The 18,693-nt window shown below is 42.0% G+C and overlaps 1 protein-coding gene across 2 annotated transcripts in view; it reads right to left on the bottom strand.

The window, feature by feature from the left end:
* FYCO1 (FYVE and coiled-coil domain autophagy adaptor 1) overlaps positions 1–14,397 on the bottom strand; it is a 67,429-nt gene extending 53,032 nt beyond the window's left edge. The window contains exons 1-3 of one of the 2 annotated variants that reach the window (XM_060248902.1): positions 14,308–14,397; positions 3,328–3,501; positions 1,195–1,301 (exon numbers count right to left, since the gene is read on the bottom strand). In XM_060248902.1, coding sequence (XP_060104885.1) covers positions 1,195–1,301; positions 3,328–3,382 — 162 coding nt within the window. In that variant the 5' untranslated portion in view covers positions 3,383–3,501; positions 14,308–14,397. Of the gene's footprint in view, positions 1–1,194; positions 1,302–3,327; positions 3,502–6,519; positions 6,597–14,307 lie in introns of those variants that run through there. The other variant, XM_060248903.1, reaches the window with a different exon arrangement.
* Positions 14,398–18,693: the final 4,296 nt, after the last annotated feature.

The raw sequence follows: 18,693 nt of genomic DNA, 5'->3' as shown, positions 1-18,693 counted from the left end.
GGCTAAAGGTCATTTAAGGGCAAATTAGACAAGTCCATTGAAGATGACTGAATGGATCTCCTAGGTATTTTTTTTAATGTTAAATAGCATTTCTAAAAGATAAACCAATTCAGATTAGAGCTGTAGCACTGTGGAAAGGGGGGGGCATTTTCTTTACACTGTTCCCCCAACTTCACAGTCCCCTGGAACTGCTGTTTTCATTACTGGGGAAAACACAGGTAACCTATATGCCTCCTCCAAAAATGGACAATCAGCAGAGGTGTGGGGCCTTCTGAAGTCAGGGACATGATACAACAAAAAAGGGTTAATTCCCTCTTATATCAATCTCAACTGGGGGGCCCCTATGACTGCCATATACCGATAGCAAACATATGGAAGATCCATTCCTGGATCCCCCAGTGCTTCATCTAGTTTGATGGGCCTCCATTTTGTTGAATTTGGCAGCAATTGCTGAATTTGGCAGCAAAAGAAACCCTATGGTCTGGTTGAGCGGCAGAAGCAAAAGCAGACATTGTGTGCCACAGAATCCAGAAGGCTGGAGAGAGGGAACCCAGGATAAAACATAGCCTTGGGGTATTCCTGTGGTTTCCCTGTCCCCTGGAGGAGCATTTTGTAGGACATGTTGGGCTGCAGCAAGGAGGTCTATAACAGCAAGGACTATTTAGAGAGGAACACCAAATGGTAGGATTTTCTCCAGTGCCATATTTATATGACTGACTGGTATAATTGGTGACTGACTTAACTATTTAAATAGTGGCCTTTCCATTGTCTGCCATCTTTTCCTGCCCTCTGTACTCCCCAGTTCTAAGTCATTGACAACTGAATCTCCTCCTACCTGCATAGCCTCATTGTGGGTTCCATTTCTTGGTCATAACAGAGTGACCCCAAAATACAACTAGCATTGTACTGCACACTGCTATAAGTAATTCTTTGTTTACGAAGGAACATTTACAGCTCACAACAATACTTAACTACTAGAGCTGAAATGGCTTCCAGAGTCCAGTTATGGAATGTATCCATATTAATAAACACTGTCCTTGGCCTTAGCACCATGTAAATATATTGTCATGTGTGTCTTTCCTTGGAACAGTCCATTGCAAAATTATTTGTCAGATTCCAACCATCAGCATCTATCCCTTAGCTACTCCCAAGGGTTCAGAAAGGCAAGTCTACTTGTCTGAGAATATCACTTACCTGCAAAAGATACTCGAGCTTGTAGGAAAACTTATGCAGGTTGATACAGTCATCTGTGATTGGTTCTCCTGCTTCTGAAAATTCTTTGCTCAGTTCTGTCACAGCATCTTTGGATCAGAATATAAAGTATAATGCATAGGGTGCAAATTTCAGCAATATGAATAACTGAGCTGATAGTAAACCCAAGGACAGGATCTTTCTTTTCTGTTTGCTCATTTTTAATGGACAGCATCTACTTATACCTCCAGGGGTGTATGTTAGATTCCACTGGAGTCAGGAAAAGTCCAAAAATAAGTTACTAGGTGTAGAATCTCAAGTCAGGTGTGGCTGAATAAGATTTCCTGTAGCTGAGGACAGGGCTTCAATGCTCTACTCATCTCCACAACCAGTAAAAGCAGAATAAATCATGCCAGACTTGAAGAATAACTCATACTAAGTAAAAGTCTTCTTCAGTGGGTGTAATTTACAATGGGAGGGGGAGAAATCTGGCTTCTTGTAGAATTGTATTTTATTTTTGTTGAGCATGGGATATACACAGCCCTGCTTTAGACACACTTGAAATAAAATATACAGGTCATGCAAAAGTCTCAGCATAATATACAAGGAAGGAATATATAAATACTGCACAATGGAGTATGGATTTCTGGCTTCAGAGTTCACCCTGCTCCCAGAAATTTATCACTTTTGTGAACAACAGGTAACTAAGGTGTTATGTAAATCAATCCTCGGTCTCCAGTAGCAGACAAACAGATGAGTATGATAAAGTTACATAGCTGTCTATAAAGCCTATGCCTTAACTCCTAGAACTTTAGAGGACCTCCTTTCATGAAAATGATCCCTATTTACTAGAGTGAACCCAATTTCAAATATTCTGAGAAACTGCCATATACCATTCAAATATTCATCCGTCTACATCAGGGCTATAACACCTGGGTGAACTGATTTGAAATCTAGGCCACTTAAACCAGTGATTTTAATCACCAAGAAAAAAAGACTAAATTAAGATACAGATTTAAATTAAAAAAAAGTTTCTCTATTCTGTAAAGCATAGAATAGCTGTTATGAGAAAAATCTGAGTCAGTGTTCCTTTCAGAAGATCCAGGGCCACTGAAACAAGGGGGTGGGATTCTGGGAGACTTCAACACTCTACCCCTTCGCACATGTTACAGTGAATGCACATACAATCTGCATGTTGGATGCACACCTGCTTGTAAGGAAATGAGGGTTAAATATCTGGATAAATGTAGAGTTACAACCACTTGCATTCAATCTAACATGAGAGTTAGCACATGTATAAAGAAAAATAAAAAGTGCACTGTACATGGATTGTACATACATTCACTGTAACTTATGAAAGGGGCCATTTGCAGGCCAAGTGCCCTGGACAAGGTGCCAACATTACCCCTCCCTCTATTGAGAAGAAGGGGAGGGGTAATGTAACCATGGGCACAGTTGCTGTCTCTCACTGTTACATACCTTTGAGTCTCAAGGGTACCATTGTGAGAATAAACTGCAGGGGTGGGATCCCAGTTCCTTGATGTGCATGAATGTATATAAAATATACATAAAATGTATGAGGAAGAGGGGGAAATGTATTTTACGCACAGAGAAAACGGAGTATAAGCCTATTAATGCTAACTGCAAGCTATTAGATTTGTTTTCATAATAGTGTTTGGCAGGGCTTTTTTTTTTTTTAGCAGGAACACAAAGGAACGCAGTTCCAGCTGGCTTGGCATCAGGGGGTGTGGCCTAATATGCAAATGAGTTCCTGCTGGGCCTTTTCTACCAAAAAAAGCCCTGGTGTTTGATGATGTTAGGGGGCTTCAGAAGGACTCCTTTCCTAGGGATTGATTCATAATGGCTCTCAGTAGCCTGAAGAGGGACACAATTTACTCTTTTGTTGTAAATGGAGGCTAACCACTCAACATGTAAATTTTATCCAGTTTTTTTAATGGGCATTTGTGGTAACCTAATCTATACGTAGTGAACCACTGTGCCGTAATCCACCTTTTTAGCAATCCAGCCACTGGGTACTGAGCTGGCAATTGAAGCACTTTAAAGTGGCTGTCCCCCTGCTAAAACAAGAAGAACACTGCAATGCCATGGAGAATGAGTAAATCAACAACATTTTACCCTGCAAATCTCGGATAATCCTCTGCAGCTGACTTTCTCCGCTACTTGCTGCCATAGTTGGACACAAAAGCGTTGTGAGGCTGCAGTGTTCAGTTTTTCAAACAGCTATGTCAAGAAGGCAAAGCCCATGTCACTGGTGAGCATCTGGTTAGTGTCTCTTCAGTATCTGTAAGTCTAAAGAAAAGAAAACATTTATGTTTATAACATCCAGGCCTCGGATTCAGTGGGAGGTCACAGGAGCACAGCTCCTGAACAGTGGTCCCTCTAAGCTGAGTTAGTGTGAGCTAGCTCACAGATTTTTAGCCTCCAGCTCACACATTTTTGTCTTAGCTTAGGAAGGATGACCCCAGAGCACACTAATTTATGCAGTAGTTCACAACTTCCATGCCAGTAACTCACAAAGTAGAATTTTTGCTCACAAGACTCTGCAGCTTAGAGGGAACATTGCTCCTGAACCTTTCTGAGAGTTCCACCTCCTCCTTCCCACCTTGTTCATTGAATAGTAGGTGCAGCTGCATAACAATCCCTGGATGAGCTCCACCACTTACTTTTCTACAAAACGACCCCTGATAACATCTGTTGCAAATGGGTGGCACTGTGGTGTTCTGGGTTTTAAAATCCCATCTAACAAATGCCTCATTTTTTAATAACCCAGCTTCATCATTGCTTTATTAGTCAACATAGGCTTTCCCTTGTGAGCCATTTAGACAGCAATCCTAAACAGAATCCCACTCAGGTCCATTGAATGGGAGGTAAATGTTTTTAGGATTGTACTGCTTGGGTAGTTTAAGATAACAAGAAACAGACTCATTGTTCCCTGAACCCTGGGATGTGATCAGAGCATACTGTCTTGATGACAGCACAGCGGTTAGGTAACTGTCCTTCCATAACACACTTTTCAAAAGCAGATATAATCTGCCTACTCTCTGTTCACTATTTGTCAGTCTAGTGTAGACATTCCCCTCTCCCTTCAAAATATGACATGTAACTGATAAGGATATTTACCAATCAGTAAAGTTGTCAACAGCAAATTGCATTGACAGGTTTGTCTTTCCAACATGACACTGGGTAGGGCAACAGACATTACGATACCCCCAACACATATCACAATTATGATTACAATTGAGAAGTCCACAAAGAGAACTGAAACAGAGTGAAAAGAAACATGCACTCATTTACTACTTCTTTTCATTTTGCATAAGGCTGTTTGAACAACAGATTAATCAACTGAAGCTTTAGTTGATGCTGGAGGGGTCCAACTTTTATCAGCTGGGCTGAGAGTTAAAAGGAATCAGTTTTTGGACGTTGCTGAGATATTAAACTTCTTCCCTGAGTTGTTTATCTGATATAATCACCCCAAGTTGCTATTATCCCCAGTAGGGGAAAAGGCAGGCAAACTCCCTTTACCATTTAAAGTAACAGTGTGAAGGGTCTATTTTTAAGCTTCTGTCGTTAAAACAAAAGATATATGAATGGATGAAGGGAGATAAACCCTTTTCCTGCCCAATGTCTTGCCTTGTCAAACATTCAAAATATTCTTAATTAATCCTCTGCATATTCACTAATCAATCAGTAATTTTCAATATAAATATGCACATTCCCAAAATCTCCAGATGTACCTTCTCAAGATTTTGTGTTTTTCTTAAGCCCTGATGAAGAGATCTTTGACTCTTGAAAGCTTGTGTTCAAAAAAAACTTTCTTGGTATCTAATGGGCTACCAAACACAAATCTAGTTGTTCCTTAAATGCTGTCATCTCTCATTACATAAATGTAACCAATTGTTTTTCAGGAACATAAATGCCACCCTATGTCTTGTGTGTTCCATCTGATTTGGCTCCACTCTCTTTCTCTCTGTGTGCTTATTACTAACTGCAGTGCACACATATTAAGAAGGATTGGCAAATTATGATTTTGTCACCACAGCCCCTAGTCTTCAAGACTGCAGACCTATGTGCCAATTCATACACTAGCAAGATGCCTGCCCATATGATTAGCAGGCACAATCCCACAGAGAACAGAACAGCAAGGAAACAGGACTCGCTGCACTTATTAGATCAAAGCCTCCTCCTCACCTCACACCAGTGATTCATCAATGTCATTACCCTTCAGAAGACAAACCTATCGCTGCAGTCCCTTGGAAACTAGACCTGTGTGTGAGACTACTGCCTGGAAAACATCCTGGTCACTTGCATATTAACTCCCTCCTTATTCTGAGCTTCCTGTACTCTAAACCAGACAGCTAGGTCCCAGAATCTGAATGTTTTTGAGTATTACTGCCATTAATTTTCCAATTTGGGTTAGTTACAACAACCACATTAAAGAATGGGTGTATTCATTTCAGGTTTCAATGTGTTTATAATGCCCAACTGCAAATCTCTGTTGTATATCACTCTTTACATTTCCTGACTGTGCAAACAAAATAGTAGTTCAGGTGGATTAGGACAAAATCAATCTGAAAACATTTTGCCTAAAATACGATGAAGAAGACATCTAGTTGCTGGCGTTAACAGAGAAAGCTCTTAATTAATGAGACCTCTCAGTTTTGCCTGACCCTCTAGTCATTCATTTGCCACCTCTCCAAAGAAGTGGACCATTGTTTTTTTAAATGGCCCCTTGATAAGTGTCAAAGTTCAGCATTCAAAATGACCAGGGCTTTTTTTTGTAGAAAAAGTCCAGCAGGAACTCATTTGCATATTACCCCTTGATGTCAGCATTGTTTCACACAGGGCTTTTTTTGTAGAAAAAGCCCAGCAGAAACTCATTTGCATATTAGGCCACACACCCCTGGTGCCATGCCAGCTGGAATTGCATTCCTGTGTGTTCCTGCTGGGGGAAAAAAGCCCTGGAAATAACCAAAATAAGAATCTAAACTAAAGCAGTTTGGCTGCAATCCTAAGCATGCTCACTAGGGAATAAGTCTTATTGAACTCCATGGGATTTACTGCTGTGTATAGATGGTTAGGATTGCACCTTTAGACACTTGTGCACATCAGATGTAACAGCAGCCCATGTGTGCTAGATCACTGGCAGCAGACTACTTTTAGGGTGAAGCAATGCTCTAAAGGGCATTTGCTTCTGACTCTTCCATTATCCATCTGTCCTCCCAACCAGATCAACAGCAGAAAGGTTAGCATTAAAATAGGGTTTTTTAAAAAAAAACAGTGACAATACAGCCGCAAAACGATTCTTACTTTGTTGCTGTCAGCAAAATTATTTTCTTCCTTCACTTCCCATTTGCTTCATTTCAAGTCCCACCTCAACAACCACACCAAAGTTAAAGTTCACAGAGAAACTATTCATAGTGAGTTCGCTTTTACCGTCCAAATTAAGAACATGATCTTAGCCTCTGCTATGTCACAGGGACGGGAATGGATCACACGTAAGCCTGACTGCGCTGGCATAAAGCAACTGGCCCATGCATTGCAGTCATGCCAGAGCAAGACATTTACACCACATAGCTATGCCACCCCAGCTGTGCGGCAAAGCCAAAACTGGGCACAGTGCCACAGTGGGAGGAGGGGGAGAAAAGCCAGGCACTGAGGGAGCTTGTACAGGCAAACAGGGCTGCCAGGGATATTTCATTCATCCATTTTTATTTAGCTTAAACATTTTTATGATGCCTTTCCTCCCAGCTTAGGTGGCAAACAACCAAAAACATTAAAACAAATGTTTAAAATGCATACCATAAAAACAATGAAAAGCAACAGTTAAACAAAACACACACACAGTTAAGACACATACAACAGAAGGGTCAGTGAGGGAACACCAGACAAAACAGATCAGTCTTCATGCACTGGCAGAAGGAGAGTAAGAGATGGATTTCCTTGGGGAGAATTCCACAGTTATGGTGCCATGACTGAGAAAACCTTTTCTCAGGTTGCTGGTATATTTAGCCTCAGATGGTGAAGGCACCCAAAGAAAAGCCCTAAAGATATCTGTAGTGGTTGGGTAGGTTCATATAGGTCTCAGGCAGAGGTCTTTCACAGTACTTGCCACCTGTTCCTTTTTTTAAACTTGAAATGCTGGGGACTGAACCTGAGAGGAACCTTCTGTGTACAAGGCAGATGCTCCACCACTGAGCCACAGGCTCTCCCCTGAAGATGGATGAATCTACATGAACACATGAAGTTGCCTTACAATGAATCAAACCACTCATCTGTCAAAATCAGCATTGTCTATTCTGACTAGCCACCATTTTCAAGGGTCTCAGGTTGAGGTCTTTCTTATCACCTACTAGCTTATCCTTACTGGAGATGCTGGGGATTGAACCTGGGACCTTCTGCATTCCAAGCAGTTGTTCTGCCACTGAGCCATAGCCTCTTTCCCATAATGGGGAGAGGGAAGAAATGGCATCATCTGCCTGAAGAAAGGTTTCAACTGCTTTCCCTGATGTAGTACTCATAAGAACATAAGAGAAGCCATGTTGGATCAGGCCAATGACCCATCCAATCCAATGCTCTGTGTCACACAGTGGCCAAAAAACCCCCAAGTGCCATCAGGAGGTTCACAAGTGGGTCTAGAAGCCCTTCCACTTTGCTCCCCCCTCCAAGCACCAAGAATACAGAGCATCACCAAGAGCCAAATGGACAACACCATGGAAGGCAGGGACATGGAGCTGAAGGGCCACTTTCCTCTCCCTGAAACTCTCATTGGTCACGGTATGTGGGAGGAAGAGGGAAAACAAGTTCATAACCATGCAAGAGTGCCATTCCTGCATGATCACTGCAGTTTCCCTTTCCCTTGCAAAGTCTTTAGGGGAGTTCTCCTGAGGCCAAAATGGAAAGTAGTGGGTAGACGTGCTATAAAACTGTGTATTGTTTTTCCATTGTTGGTGAGTAGGAGGGAGCCATGAGAGAACATCTGCTTGACATGCAGAAGGTCCCATATTCAATCTCAGTTTTACTAGCTGATGGGAGAGAACTCTACCTGAGACCCAGAAGAACCACTGCCAGGCTAGGAGACAGTACCAGTCTTGATGGACCAATGGTCTGATTCAATAGAAGATAAGATTCATATTTTGACATGTAACCTTATTGCTCTTCAAAAGTAGTTACTGTGTTGTAGAGCTGCTGCTGATTGACAAAAGGCTAGCTAACAACAATGCAATCAATAGTAAAGCACCCTCCACCTTTGGAAGATCAGGCTTTGAACAAGCAATCCTGTTAACAAGCAATATATGTCATTACACGTCTCATAACTTGTACGATGAGTTAAAGTATTTGTTGGCAGTATCATTTTTTTCTCTTTAAAGAAATCCTAACTCTGTTTTATGAATTAACATGTGTTTGTAACATCTGTGTGATACACAATATGGAGAACTAGATCCTGAATCTGATGAAAGGAGTTTTGACTCTCAAAAGCATACCTCAAAAAAATCTTGTTGGCCTCTGAGGCACTACTGGACTCAGATCTAGCTCCTCTACTGTGGACAAACACAGCTACCCTCCTGAAAGTAGATTCTAAAAGAGTCAATGTGATCTACTCAATCAGGGGTCCCCAAATGGTGCCCATGGGAACCACGGCACCTGCTGACACCTTTTCTGGCACCTCCCTAGTGATTTTAGGAAGTGGGTGTTGCCAGGTAGGGCTTTTGCCCAACAAGGCTTCTCACTGGCTAACAGAGATTTGATTGGCTGTGCAGTTGTTTTTAAAATTGCTTTGGCAGTAGCTGCCACCACAGCACAAGATGACTATATGACTGGAGTCAAGGTTCCGCAATCATTTTGTAGCTGGCTCTGTCTTCTGCTGCAGCCATTTTGTCACTGAGCCCACCATGCCATGTCACAGTTCCAAAGGCCCAGAAAACATGGTTTCATATTTGCTCTCAATTCACTGGGCTATTTTTCTATGCCTCTGTCCCCACTTTACAGGGTTTTACAAATAAGTTAATTGTAACCTATCTCAAAGTGATTAAATGGGCAAATACAATTAAAGATTGCCAAGTGCTTTGTACAATTTGGAAATTTTGTACATAAATAACAGCAAAGAACTCTGACGGCTGATAGAAATACCATTATGTAGAACACTCGGCTTTGCTTACAAACAAAATTACATTGGCATTATTTCAAGGATGCAAGTCACACTAAGTCCCTAAACAATCAAAGAAGAAACCTGCCTGCAGAGCACTTCATATCATGATATTCCAACCGCAAGATATGAAGATTTAATCTGTGACTGAATTTTAATTTATCAGGTAATCTTTGCGTGGTATAGGAAAGACAGTAAGTGGTTCAATCTCACTCTGATCACTTTCCAAGAAAAATAGTTGTGTCAACACTTCTCTTCCCCTTTTCTACCTTAGAAACTGCTCCAAAAAGGGGGGAATCTTAACTTTTTCTACAGATCAAAAGTTGACTCACTTATACTAACAAAGGTTTACCACCATAAACTCTCTCCACTTTTTTTGCGGGGGAAGGATAAACACAGCAACCACAACCTGTATAACTTCCTTTGCACCATTTTAACAACTTTTGTCCAAAACAAAACTAATTCACAAGTTGATGCTGTCATTTTGCAGGGCATCTTCACATTGCATACACAAGCCACTTGAGGGTTTTCTGGGCCAAATTCTGCTTTTTCTCTAATGCAGACTTGCTTGCATGTAGAAAAGGCATTGAGAAGGTATTAGCACAACGTCTGCCCAGTTCATTTGGTGAATGGTGCAGCAGTTACATCAAATGGATGTTTAAGATTTACTGACATGTCCAGTGCAAGGGGAGTAAACAATGGTGATATTCTCTATTCCACTTGCATTTACAAAAATGGGGAATAAATTCAAAGGGCTTCTACAAACCTCAAAGATCTATGCAGTCTAGGCCCTGAACAAGCACCCTGTTTGTTATGACCCCCACCCAAGATGTTGAGAGAGAGATCCAGCACAGTGTAGCAGTGAAGAGTGTCAGACTAGGATCTGTGAGACTTAAGTTCAAATCCCCACTCTGCCATGGAAGCTTGCTGGCTGATTTGCTGGGTTGGGAAATATCTGGATATTTGGGGGGTGGAGCTTGAGGGTGGGGTTTGGGAAGGGAGGATATTTTCAATGTGGCATAATGTGGTACCTTCCCAAGCAGCCATTTTCTCCAGGTGAACTCATCTCTGTTGCCTGGAGAACAGTTGTAATCATGGGAGATCTCCAGCTTCCACCTGGAAGATGGGAATCCTATGAGTGACCTAGGGCAAGTTTCACACTCTCAGTCTAGCCTACCTCATAGGGTTGCTGCGAGGATAAAATGGAGAAAGAGAAAGTGGGTCCCTGCTGGGGAGAAATGAAATAAAGTAAATAAATAAAGATGATTTGGGAGTTCAGACTGTCGTCTAAAGCTAAATCCGACAAAGACGGAGGTTTTCTATCTAAGTCACAGGGCCTGGGAGGGCTGATCCCTTTACCAACTTTCGATGGGGCACCATTGACACCAGCGCCGAGGGTTAAAAGCTTGGGAGTGTTCTTGGAGCCCTCCTTAACTATGGAGGCCCAAAGAGCAGGCACTGCCAGAGCTGCTTTTTACCATCTTTGGCGAGTATGGCATTTGGTCCCCTACCTTGAGCGTGGTGACTTAGCAATGGTGATCCATGCCTCCATCACCTCGAGAATCGATTACTGTAACACTCTCTACATGGGGCTGCCCTTGACTCAGATTCGGAAGCAGCAGCTGGTGCAGAATGCTGCAGCCAGGCTACTAATGGGGCTTCCTCAGCAGGGGCACATCCAACATGTGCTGAGGGTGCTGCACTGGCTGCCTGTTGCATACCGGGTCTGGTATTAACCTTCAATCTGCAGGACCGCCTTGCCCTACATGTTCCCCAGAGAGCACTTCGATCAAGTTCTCAAAATCTTTTGGCTGTCCCTTAGAGGCTAGGCTAAATTCCACCAGAACAAGAGCCTTTTTGGTGGCAGCCCCAACAATTTGGAACTCCCTCCCAGAAGCCATCAGGGCCCTGCAGGACTTATCACAGTTCCGCAGGGCCTGGAGACTGAATTGTTTCAAATGACATATGATATTTAAATGGGAGAGGGCTGCCACCTCACCTGGATCTATCCCGCATTAGTACCATCTGCCTAGGATCTGACCACTTTGGAGAAAGGAAAATACTATATGATCTTGCCTGAGTAGATGAAGTAGCACCATTGTGATTTTATCTGACTGTTTTATTGTTTTAACATTGTTATAGTATGTTGTTAGCCATCTTGAGCCTCTGTAGAATGGGCGAGATATAAGTCTAATGTAATCAATCAATAAATAATAAATTATTGACCCTGGCCTTTTCGAGGGTGGCCCCTAAACTATGGAATTCTTTCTGACTTGAAGTAAAATTGGCAAACTCCCTATAGGATGTGCTTTTTTGTTTCATCTCACCTGACAATTCTAGATTTTCTGTTCTATGTCTTTCCCCAATTTGCTGTTTTGCTTTGTTATATAATTGATCATTACACTTTTAAATTAGTTTGTTTCAACCTATTACCTTACTATTGGACTTTTCCAAATGCTCTACTTAGTCCTGATTTTCTTGGCAGTCAACCCAACAGCAATGGAATTAGTTGCGAATCACTTTGAGAACCATGATAGTTGAAAAGCAATATACAAACACTGCAAATAATATTAAGACCATCTCCACCATATTAATGTGGCTGTCTTCAATAAATTCCCACAGACTTTTTCTATAGGCTAAATTCAGAATCTGGGTTCAGTCAACAGAACTGCAATTTCTTTCGAAATTAGAAATATAGGGAGAAAACATGACAAACATTAATGACTTGATGTAGCTGAAGATATCACTACAAATATTTATGCATAAACCACGGGCCATCATATCAATTACAGAGCAAATGCAAAACAGACGCTACAGTTATTAAAAACTAACTTAACTGTACAAAGCAATATTATAAAAAACCACCCCTAAAGTCTGGACTGGAATTTTTCATATTATTTTGACCTTGCACTGAAATGAGCTTTTGTATTGTCACACTATAAGGTATTTCAGTGAACAATGGCCACTATACATTTAGCTATATCCAGGTGTTAAAAGTGCACACCAATAAATAATGGGCCATTCTGCAACAGCATGGGTGTGTTCACACTACAGTAAATAATGCGTTTTGCAACTGTGTTTTACAGTGTAAGAATAGCAAAAATCCAGATGCAAAGCACATTATTTACTGTAGTGTGAACACGCCTCCTCCCCTGAGTCTAGAATTCTTGGTTTTTCATTTGTGACAGCAAAGAGGTTGAGAATCTGAAAATGAAGAGCAGTGATGGAAGCCAAAATTAAACAATAAGAAGACCTGGGCCTCAGATGTTGCTTAGACTGAGGGGAATCAACCAGTTTGCCCAGCCTTTTTCAATTTGAGCCAAATTCAACCACATCTGTAGTAGGGGAAGGGCAACAGCAGAGATTTGTGGTGAAAAGCAAAACCAAGCAGGCTTCCAATGACATTTCAGACTAACAAAATTTACTGCAAGATGTACTCCCTTCATTAGTGTAATAGAGTACACTCGTGTACTACTGTGTGCCTCTAAAGCAGTAAGCTCTGACTCACAAAACTTATGCTCAAATGTTGTTAGTCTTCAAGATGCCAGTTGGCTTCCATATTATTTCACTGCTACAGACAAATATGGCTAGACGTGTGATACAAAACAACATTAAACTGCAAGGAAACAGATCATAAAAGTCCTGAAAAATTACTGTCTTTGCACATGTATGTCAGACATGAATCATAAGAACAAAATTGATAGGCATGGTAGAGGCGCATTCCTTTCTACCATAATTTCACGGAGGTTACTGAGGGGAGAGCTTAACCCCACACTCTTGCCTGCAGGAAACTAGGCCTGAGGGATTAGGAAACTGATGACTGTTTACATGTCAGCATTAAAATGTCTGAGATGGCAGAAAGACTGTTGGGAGGTTCACTGTCAGTTTAGCCAGTCCCCTCCAACAAAATGACCGCAAAACATTTGATTTCTCTAAAATGAAAGCTTTTCAAGGTATGTGGCATCTAGGTTCCTCTTGTCACTTTGGGAGTATCTGACAGGCCTGTGTCCTGGCCAGCGTGAGGGGAGAAGGACCGCTAAAGCAACAGTTGTCCAGTTGCAGTAAGATGATATGCGGCAGCAGAGCAGAGCCAAGAAGGAGGCAGCCAGTGAACGGTGGAAGAGATATTTTTCCAAAGGACTTAGCAGCAATTCTATACATCTTTACTTGTGAAGAAGTCTCATTGACCGCAATGGGGCTTACTTTTGAGTAAGCATGTCTAGGCGGGTGTCAGCCAAAATAAGCAGCTGTTCCTGCAAAGTGGCAGAACAACTTCATTGCAACTGAAAAGTCCTTTTAAGGAATGAGGAGCAACCACTTTCAGCAGCAAAAAGAAAGGGGGGGGGATACCTGTCCTATCGCTCCTGACTCTCTCTCTTTTCCCTGTAAGAGGTTCAGATCAGACCCCCAAATATTACTTTTTTTGTCAGTTGCTCCAAAGGCAGCGAGTGGCTCTCTATAGGCTGCCTGCCGCCCTTCATTACGCAACACATTGGATCGCTTCTCAGGAAGGGTTAGGATGAAAAAAACAATCACGATTCACTTTGGAAACTACAATGCATCGAGTTGCCCGAAGGGGAACTCGGGCTTCTGTCCCCCAACGCCATCGAAATATGTGGACGACACTAAAGGGAAACGGTTTTTCTAAAAACCTATTAAGCTAAACTCTCAGATCTTCTTAAGTGGGGCCATTAGGTCAGGCTGGTTGCGAATCTCTCAGAAATAGGAACAAACCCATTGATGGCTCGCTGTAAAAGAGCAGCAACAAGTGCAGAAAGTTCCTTTCCCTTCACTCGGAACTCTTTCTCTACAGCGCGATCCGCCCTCAGCAGCATCTTTCCAGATAGGGGACGCCGCGTTGTTTTAGAAACACTGGCGCCTGCCCTGACAAGGAGGCCGGCGGAGAAGAAAACCACCAATATCCCACCGGGAAAAAAACTAAACTACATTACCTCAAACGTCAGGCAGCCATTACCTAGGAAAAAGCTCAAGATAGTTTTCCTACAACTCCCATGATTCCTAGAGGCCCGCATCTCCCATGATTCATCCCGACCATCCTCTAGTCTCCTTTAACCCTTTAGAGACCGAGCCTTGGCTTCCGCATGGTGATTGGCAGGCAATAAAGAGTATAGAAGAAGAGAACTTTTGCAAGTGAAAAGCCGGGTCGTGAACGCTGGTGATTAGGAGGCTGAAGTTAGGTCCTAGCTCCTTATTCATATGATTCCAGCCAAAAACATTGAAGTGAGTTTAAAAGCTCTGAACCCCAAAATAAGGTGTGGACCACCATAAATCATACGCCTCCACATTCAGAGGACTCTTCCCTTTGAGGGGACATATTGGTGTTTCCTCGCCCAAAGCATAGTTCTCATGCCAGCTCCTCCAAAGCAGAGTGCCCCCAAGACAATCACACAAGCAGACACTGAGGCAGGCTGCACTGCAAAACAATCTTTGGACCACCCCCAAATGACATCCTGAGGCTGTCCCCTGAAAGGGGATATACAATGGTGCCTGGTCCAAACACTGGTTCTGGCACCACTATTTGTTTGAAGTTGTACGTCTGGGAATATGTCCTCTTTTTTTGCTTTTCAAAATATAGTAACAAGTGCCTGAAAAGACTGAATTCAAAAGTGTTGCATATGAGGACTCAAGTGAAGACTTATATGGGTGTTTCTGCCTGGCTCATTGGAGCCATTAGAACAGAGTTTGGGGACTTGGAAACAATGGGCAGCAGGATCCAAATCCCTGCTGCCCTGCTCCAATCACGGGCCCCTGCTGGTTTGAATGACCCAATAATGTGCTTGCGCGGGAACCCTGAGTTGTATATAGTTGGCCTCTTTGGCCCAGTTCTTCAGTCCTTGAGTGCAGCCCTATACTATGTGTAAAGAGCTGATGATCACTACTACCTTTCCTCTTCATTGCATTGAACCCACTATATTATAAGAAGGAAAGGAGAAGGGTCTCTAGCCTCAGAGTTTTGTCCTTCCTTACCACGGTTCTACAGGACTATATACAAGATTAAGAAAAACAGTAATTTACAGTGCAATTCTAAACAGAATTACATTCTTGCAAGTCCTCTGAAGTTAATGGGTTTAAAAAAGTGTAACTGTTTAAGATTGCACTGTATTTGTAAACTTCCAGAAACTGTGGCAGCATGGTATCTTTATTTAGGATCAACCACATTGTTACAGAACAGTGAGCAGAGCTTTGGAGTTACTCTGAATGCTTCATCAGATTGCATGTTCAGTACCAAAAAGACTGGTGGAAATACAAACGTAGCAACATGTGAACTTTGTAGCCTCTTTGTCAGATATTGTTGATTTAATTGTTGATTTAATTTGGATTAGATGCTGCTGGCTGGGAAAGATTTAAAGATAAATAGGAAGTAGGTGTAAAAACTAGGAAGGAGGTGTAAAAACGGCTATTTGTTCTTTTGTAAATATAAAAGGCCACAATAAGACCCTTGTCTCAGCACTAATTAGAACACTGTGTGACACAGAGTGTTGGACTTGATGGGCCGCTGGCCTGATCCAACATGGCTTCTCTTATGTTCTTAACACACACATTTAAAGGGACGGCACACCTTTTCAATTCCTTCCTTCCATAGGAAATAATGAAGGATAGGGGCACTTTCTTTTGGGGCTCATAGAATTGGACCCCCTGGTCCAATCCCTTTGAAACTTGGGGGGTATTTTGGGGAGAGGCACTAGATGCTATACTGATTTGGTGCCTCTACCTCAAAAAACAGCCCCCCCCCCAGAGCCCCAGATACCTGAGGATCAATTCTCCATTATTTTCTATGGGAATAAATCTTCATAGGGAATAATAGAGTTCCCAGCAGACATTTCCCTTTCCTCCCCCCGCTTTCTGACTACCCTGAAGCGGGGGGAGGGCCTCCAAACCGGGGGATCCCTTGCCCCCACCTGGGGATTGGCAACCCTAGGCTGGAAAATCCTATTAGAACTCTGTCTTCCTCCAGTTGCAAAATCCATTTATTGGACTGCTAAATTCACTGCAAAGTACTGTAGCTAGTCATTTGTCTATTAGAGTTTGGGTTTTTTAAAATTAAACCTTTCCTGTTTCCTTAGAATTCTTTAGCAGCAATACAACAACCATGGGTTAGATGGACAGAACAGGAAAAAATGTTTCAGGGCATAGCAGAAAAGCACAGAATTTCTGCACTTCTTGAAATGGAGGGCTGTAAGTTATCTATAAAGTGCACATTTCTGTGCTTTTCAAATATTGATGACAGGAAAGGAGCTGCTGTTCTAAGTATATTTATTCAGATATATGTTCTATTGAAGTCAGTGGAACATATTTAAGCAATCATTTTGCATTCAATAAGGGTGTGCATTTAATTTTTAAACTATTTTTTCTTATTAAGACAAGAAAGGCAGAATTAGAAAGGAAGAAACCATCTGAAAAACAAGAGGCAACCAGCAATTCATGAACAATTCATGAGTGAAAATAAGCCCTAACTATCCCTCAGGATGAGCTCCTGAATATGTGGGAATGCAAATAAAGGTGTTATTGTTCATAATACTTTTTCTATGGTACTACATCAGGGATTAACTGAAGGCTGTTTGGTTTCCCTGATTATGCTTTATCCATAGTTACCTCATGGTATAGCAGCCATATTGGATATAATCCATATTGGATGATTTAATAATCAATACAGTCATCCACAATCATATTGGATATAAACTACACACGTTATTTTTTACACACTGTTCCTGGCACCCAGTTATGGCTGAGTCAGTTGAATGCAGGGCAGAGCCTAAACAAATATTTTGGTTTCAATATGCATTTGGAACATTAGAAATAATCAGAATTACAAGACCATGAGGTTTACGCAGTCTGGTTAAATCCAGTCTGAATTACATGCAGAAGACTATTCAGCAGCTTCATCTAATGCACAGTGTGGCAGGCAACTAGGCACAATATCTTGCCTGGTTGTCAGTTTGCTTTCAAACAAATTCATCTGGGGGTAGCTGAATCATACAAAAGAAATACAAATGCAAATGTATTATTTTATCTCCATGAGTTTAATCTGACCTATATTGGCTCCTAGGCAACGTGAGGAAGTTAGTAACACAGGTTTTTGGGACACTGTAACTGTCATGTGATCTGAAAGACAATAGGGTTGCCAATCCTCAAGTGGGGGCAGGGGATCCCCCAGTTTGGAGGCCCTCCCCCCGCTTCAGGGTCATCAGAAAGTGGGGGGAGGGGAGGGAAATGTCTGCTGGGAACTCTGTTATACCCTATGGAGATTTATTCCCATAGAAAATAATGGAGAATTGATCCGCGGGAATCTGGGGCTCGGGGGGGGGTTGTTTTTTGATGTAGAGGCACCAAATTTTCAGTACAGCATCTAGTGCCTCTCCCCCAAATACCCCCCAAGTTTCAAAGGGATTGGACCAGGGGGTCCAATTCTATGAGCCCCAAAAGAAGGTGCCCCTATTCTTCATTATTTCCTATGGAAGGAAGGCATTGAAAAGGTGTGCCGTCCCTTTAAACGTGATGGCCAGAACTCCCTTTGGAGTTCAATTATGCTTGTCACAGTCTTGAACTTGGCTCCACCCCTAATGTCTCCTGGCTCCACCCCAAAGTCCCGAGATATTTCTTAAATTGGACTTGGCAACCCTAAAAGACAACCATGTGATAGTTGCCATCAGGGATTTTTTGTTTGTTTTTTTAAAAGCCCAACAGGAACTCATTTGGAATAATACTTAGATCTTAGCACCAAACGACATGTAATGCTGATTTTAATTCTGAATGTATAATTTTATTGAACGGATTATTTTATAGCTGGTATATTTTACTATTGTGGATTTCTATATTGTGAGCTGCCCTAAGCCTGCTCTCGTGGGGAGGGCGGAATATAAATAAAATAAAATAAAATAAATTTGCATATTGGGCCACACCCCTGACATCACCATTGTTTCACGCAGGGCTTTTTTGTAGAAAAAGCCCAGCAGGAGCCTATTTACATATTAGGACATACCCCACCATTGTTTCACACAGGACTTTTTTGTGGGAAAAACCCAGCAGGAATTCATTTCCATATTAAGCCACACCCCGGATGTCAAGCTAGCCAGAACTGCATTCCTGTGCATTCCTGCTCAAAAAAAAGTTTAATTTCTCTCAGTTGTTTTTAGTCATTTTTTCATGCCTCCTATAAGGGGAAGTGAGTTTTGGCTGCTAGAATGGAAGGGAAGCAAAGTTTGGCTCTGGGTAAGGCCTCATTGGCCTTAATAGCTGCCTTGATGGCTTGGCAACAAATACGAGTCTAATTTGGGACTGAGAGAAGTAGGGAGAAGAGAGTGGGATGCCCTGCTAAG

Source organism: Heteronotia binoei, chromosome 10, assembly GCF_032191835.1.
Source record: "Heteronotia binoei isolate CCM8104 ecotype False Entrance Well chromosome 10, APGP_CSIRO_Hbin_v1, whole genome shotgun sequence".
In the NCBI taxonomy this organism is placed as follows: domain Eukaryota; kingdom Metazoa; phylum Chordata; class Lepidosauria; order Squamata; family Gekkonidae; genus Heteronotia; species Heteronotia binoei.
This window is presented reverse-complemented; position numbering and strand designations above follow the sequence as displayed.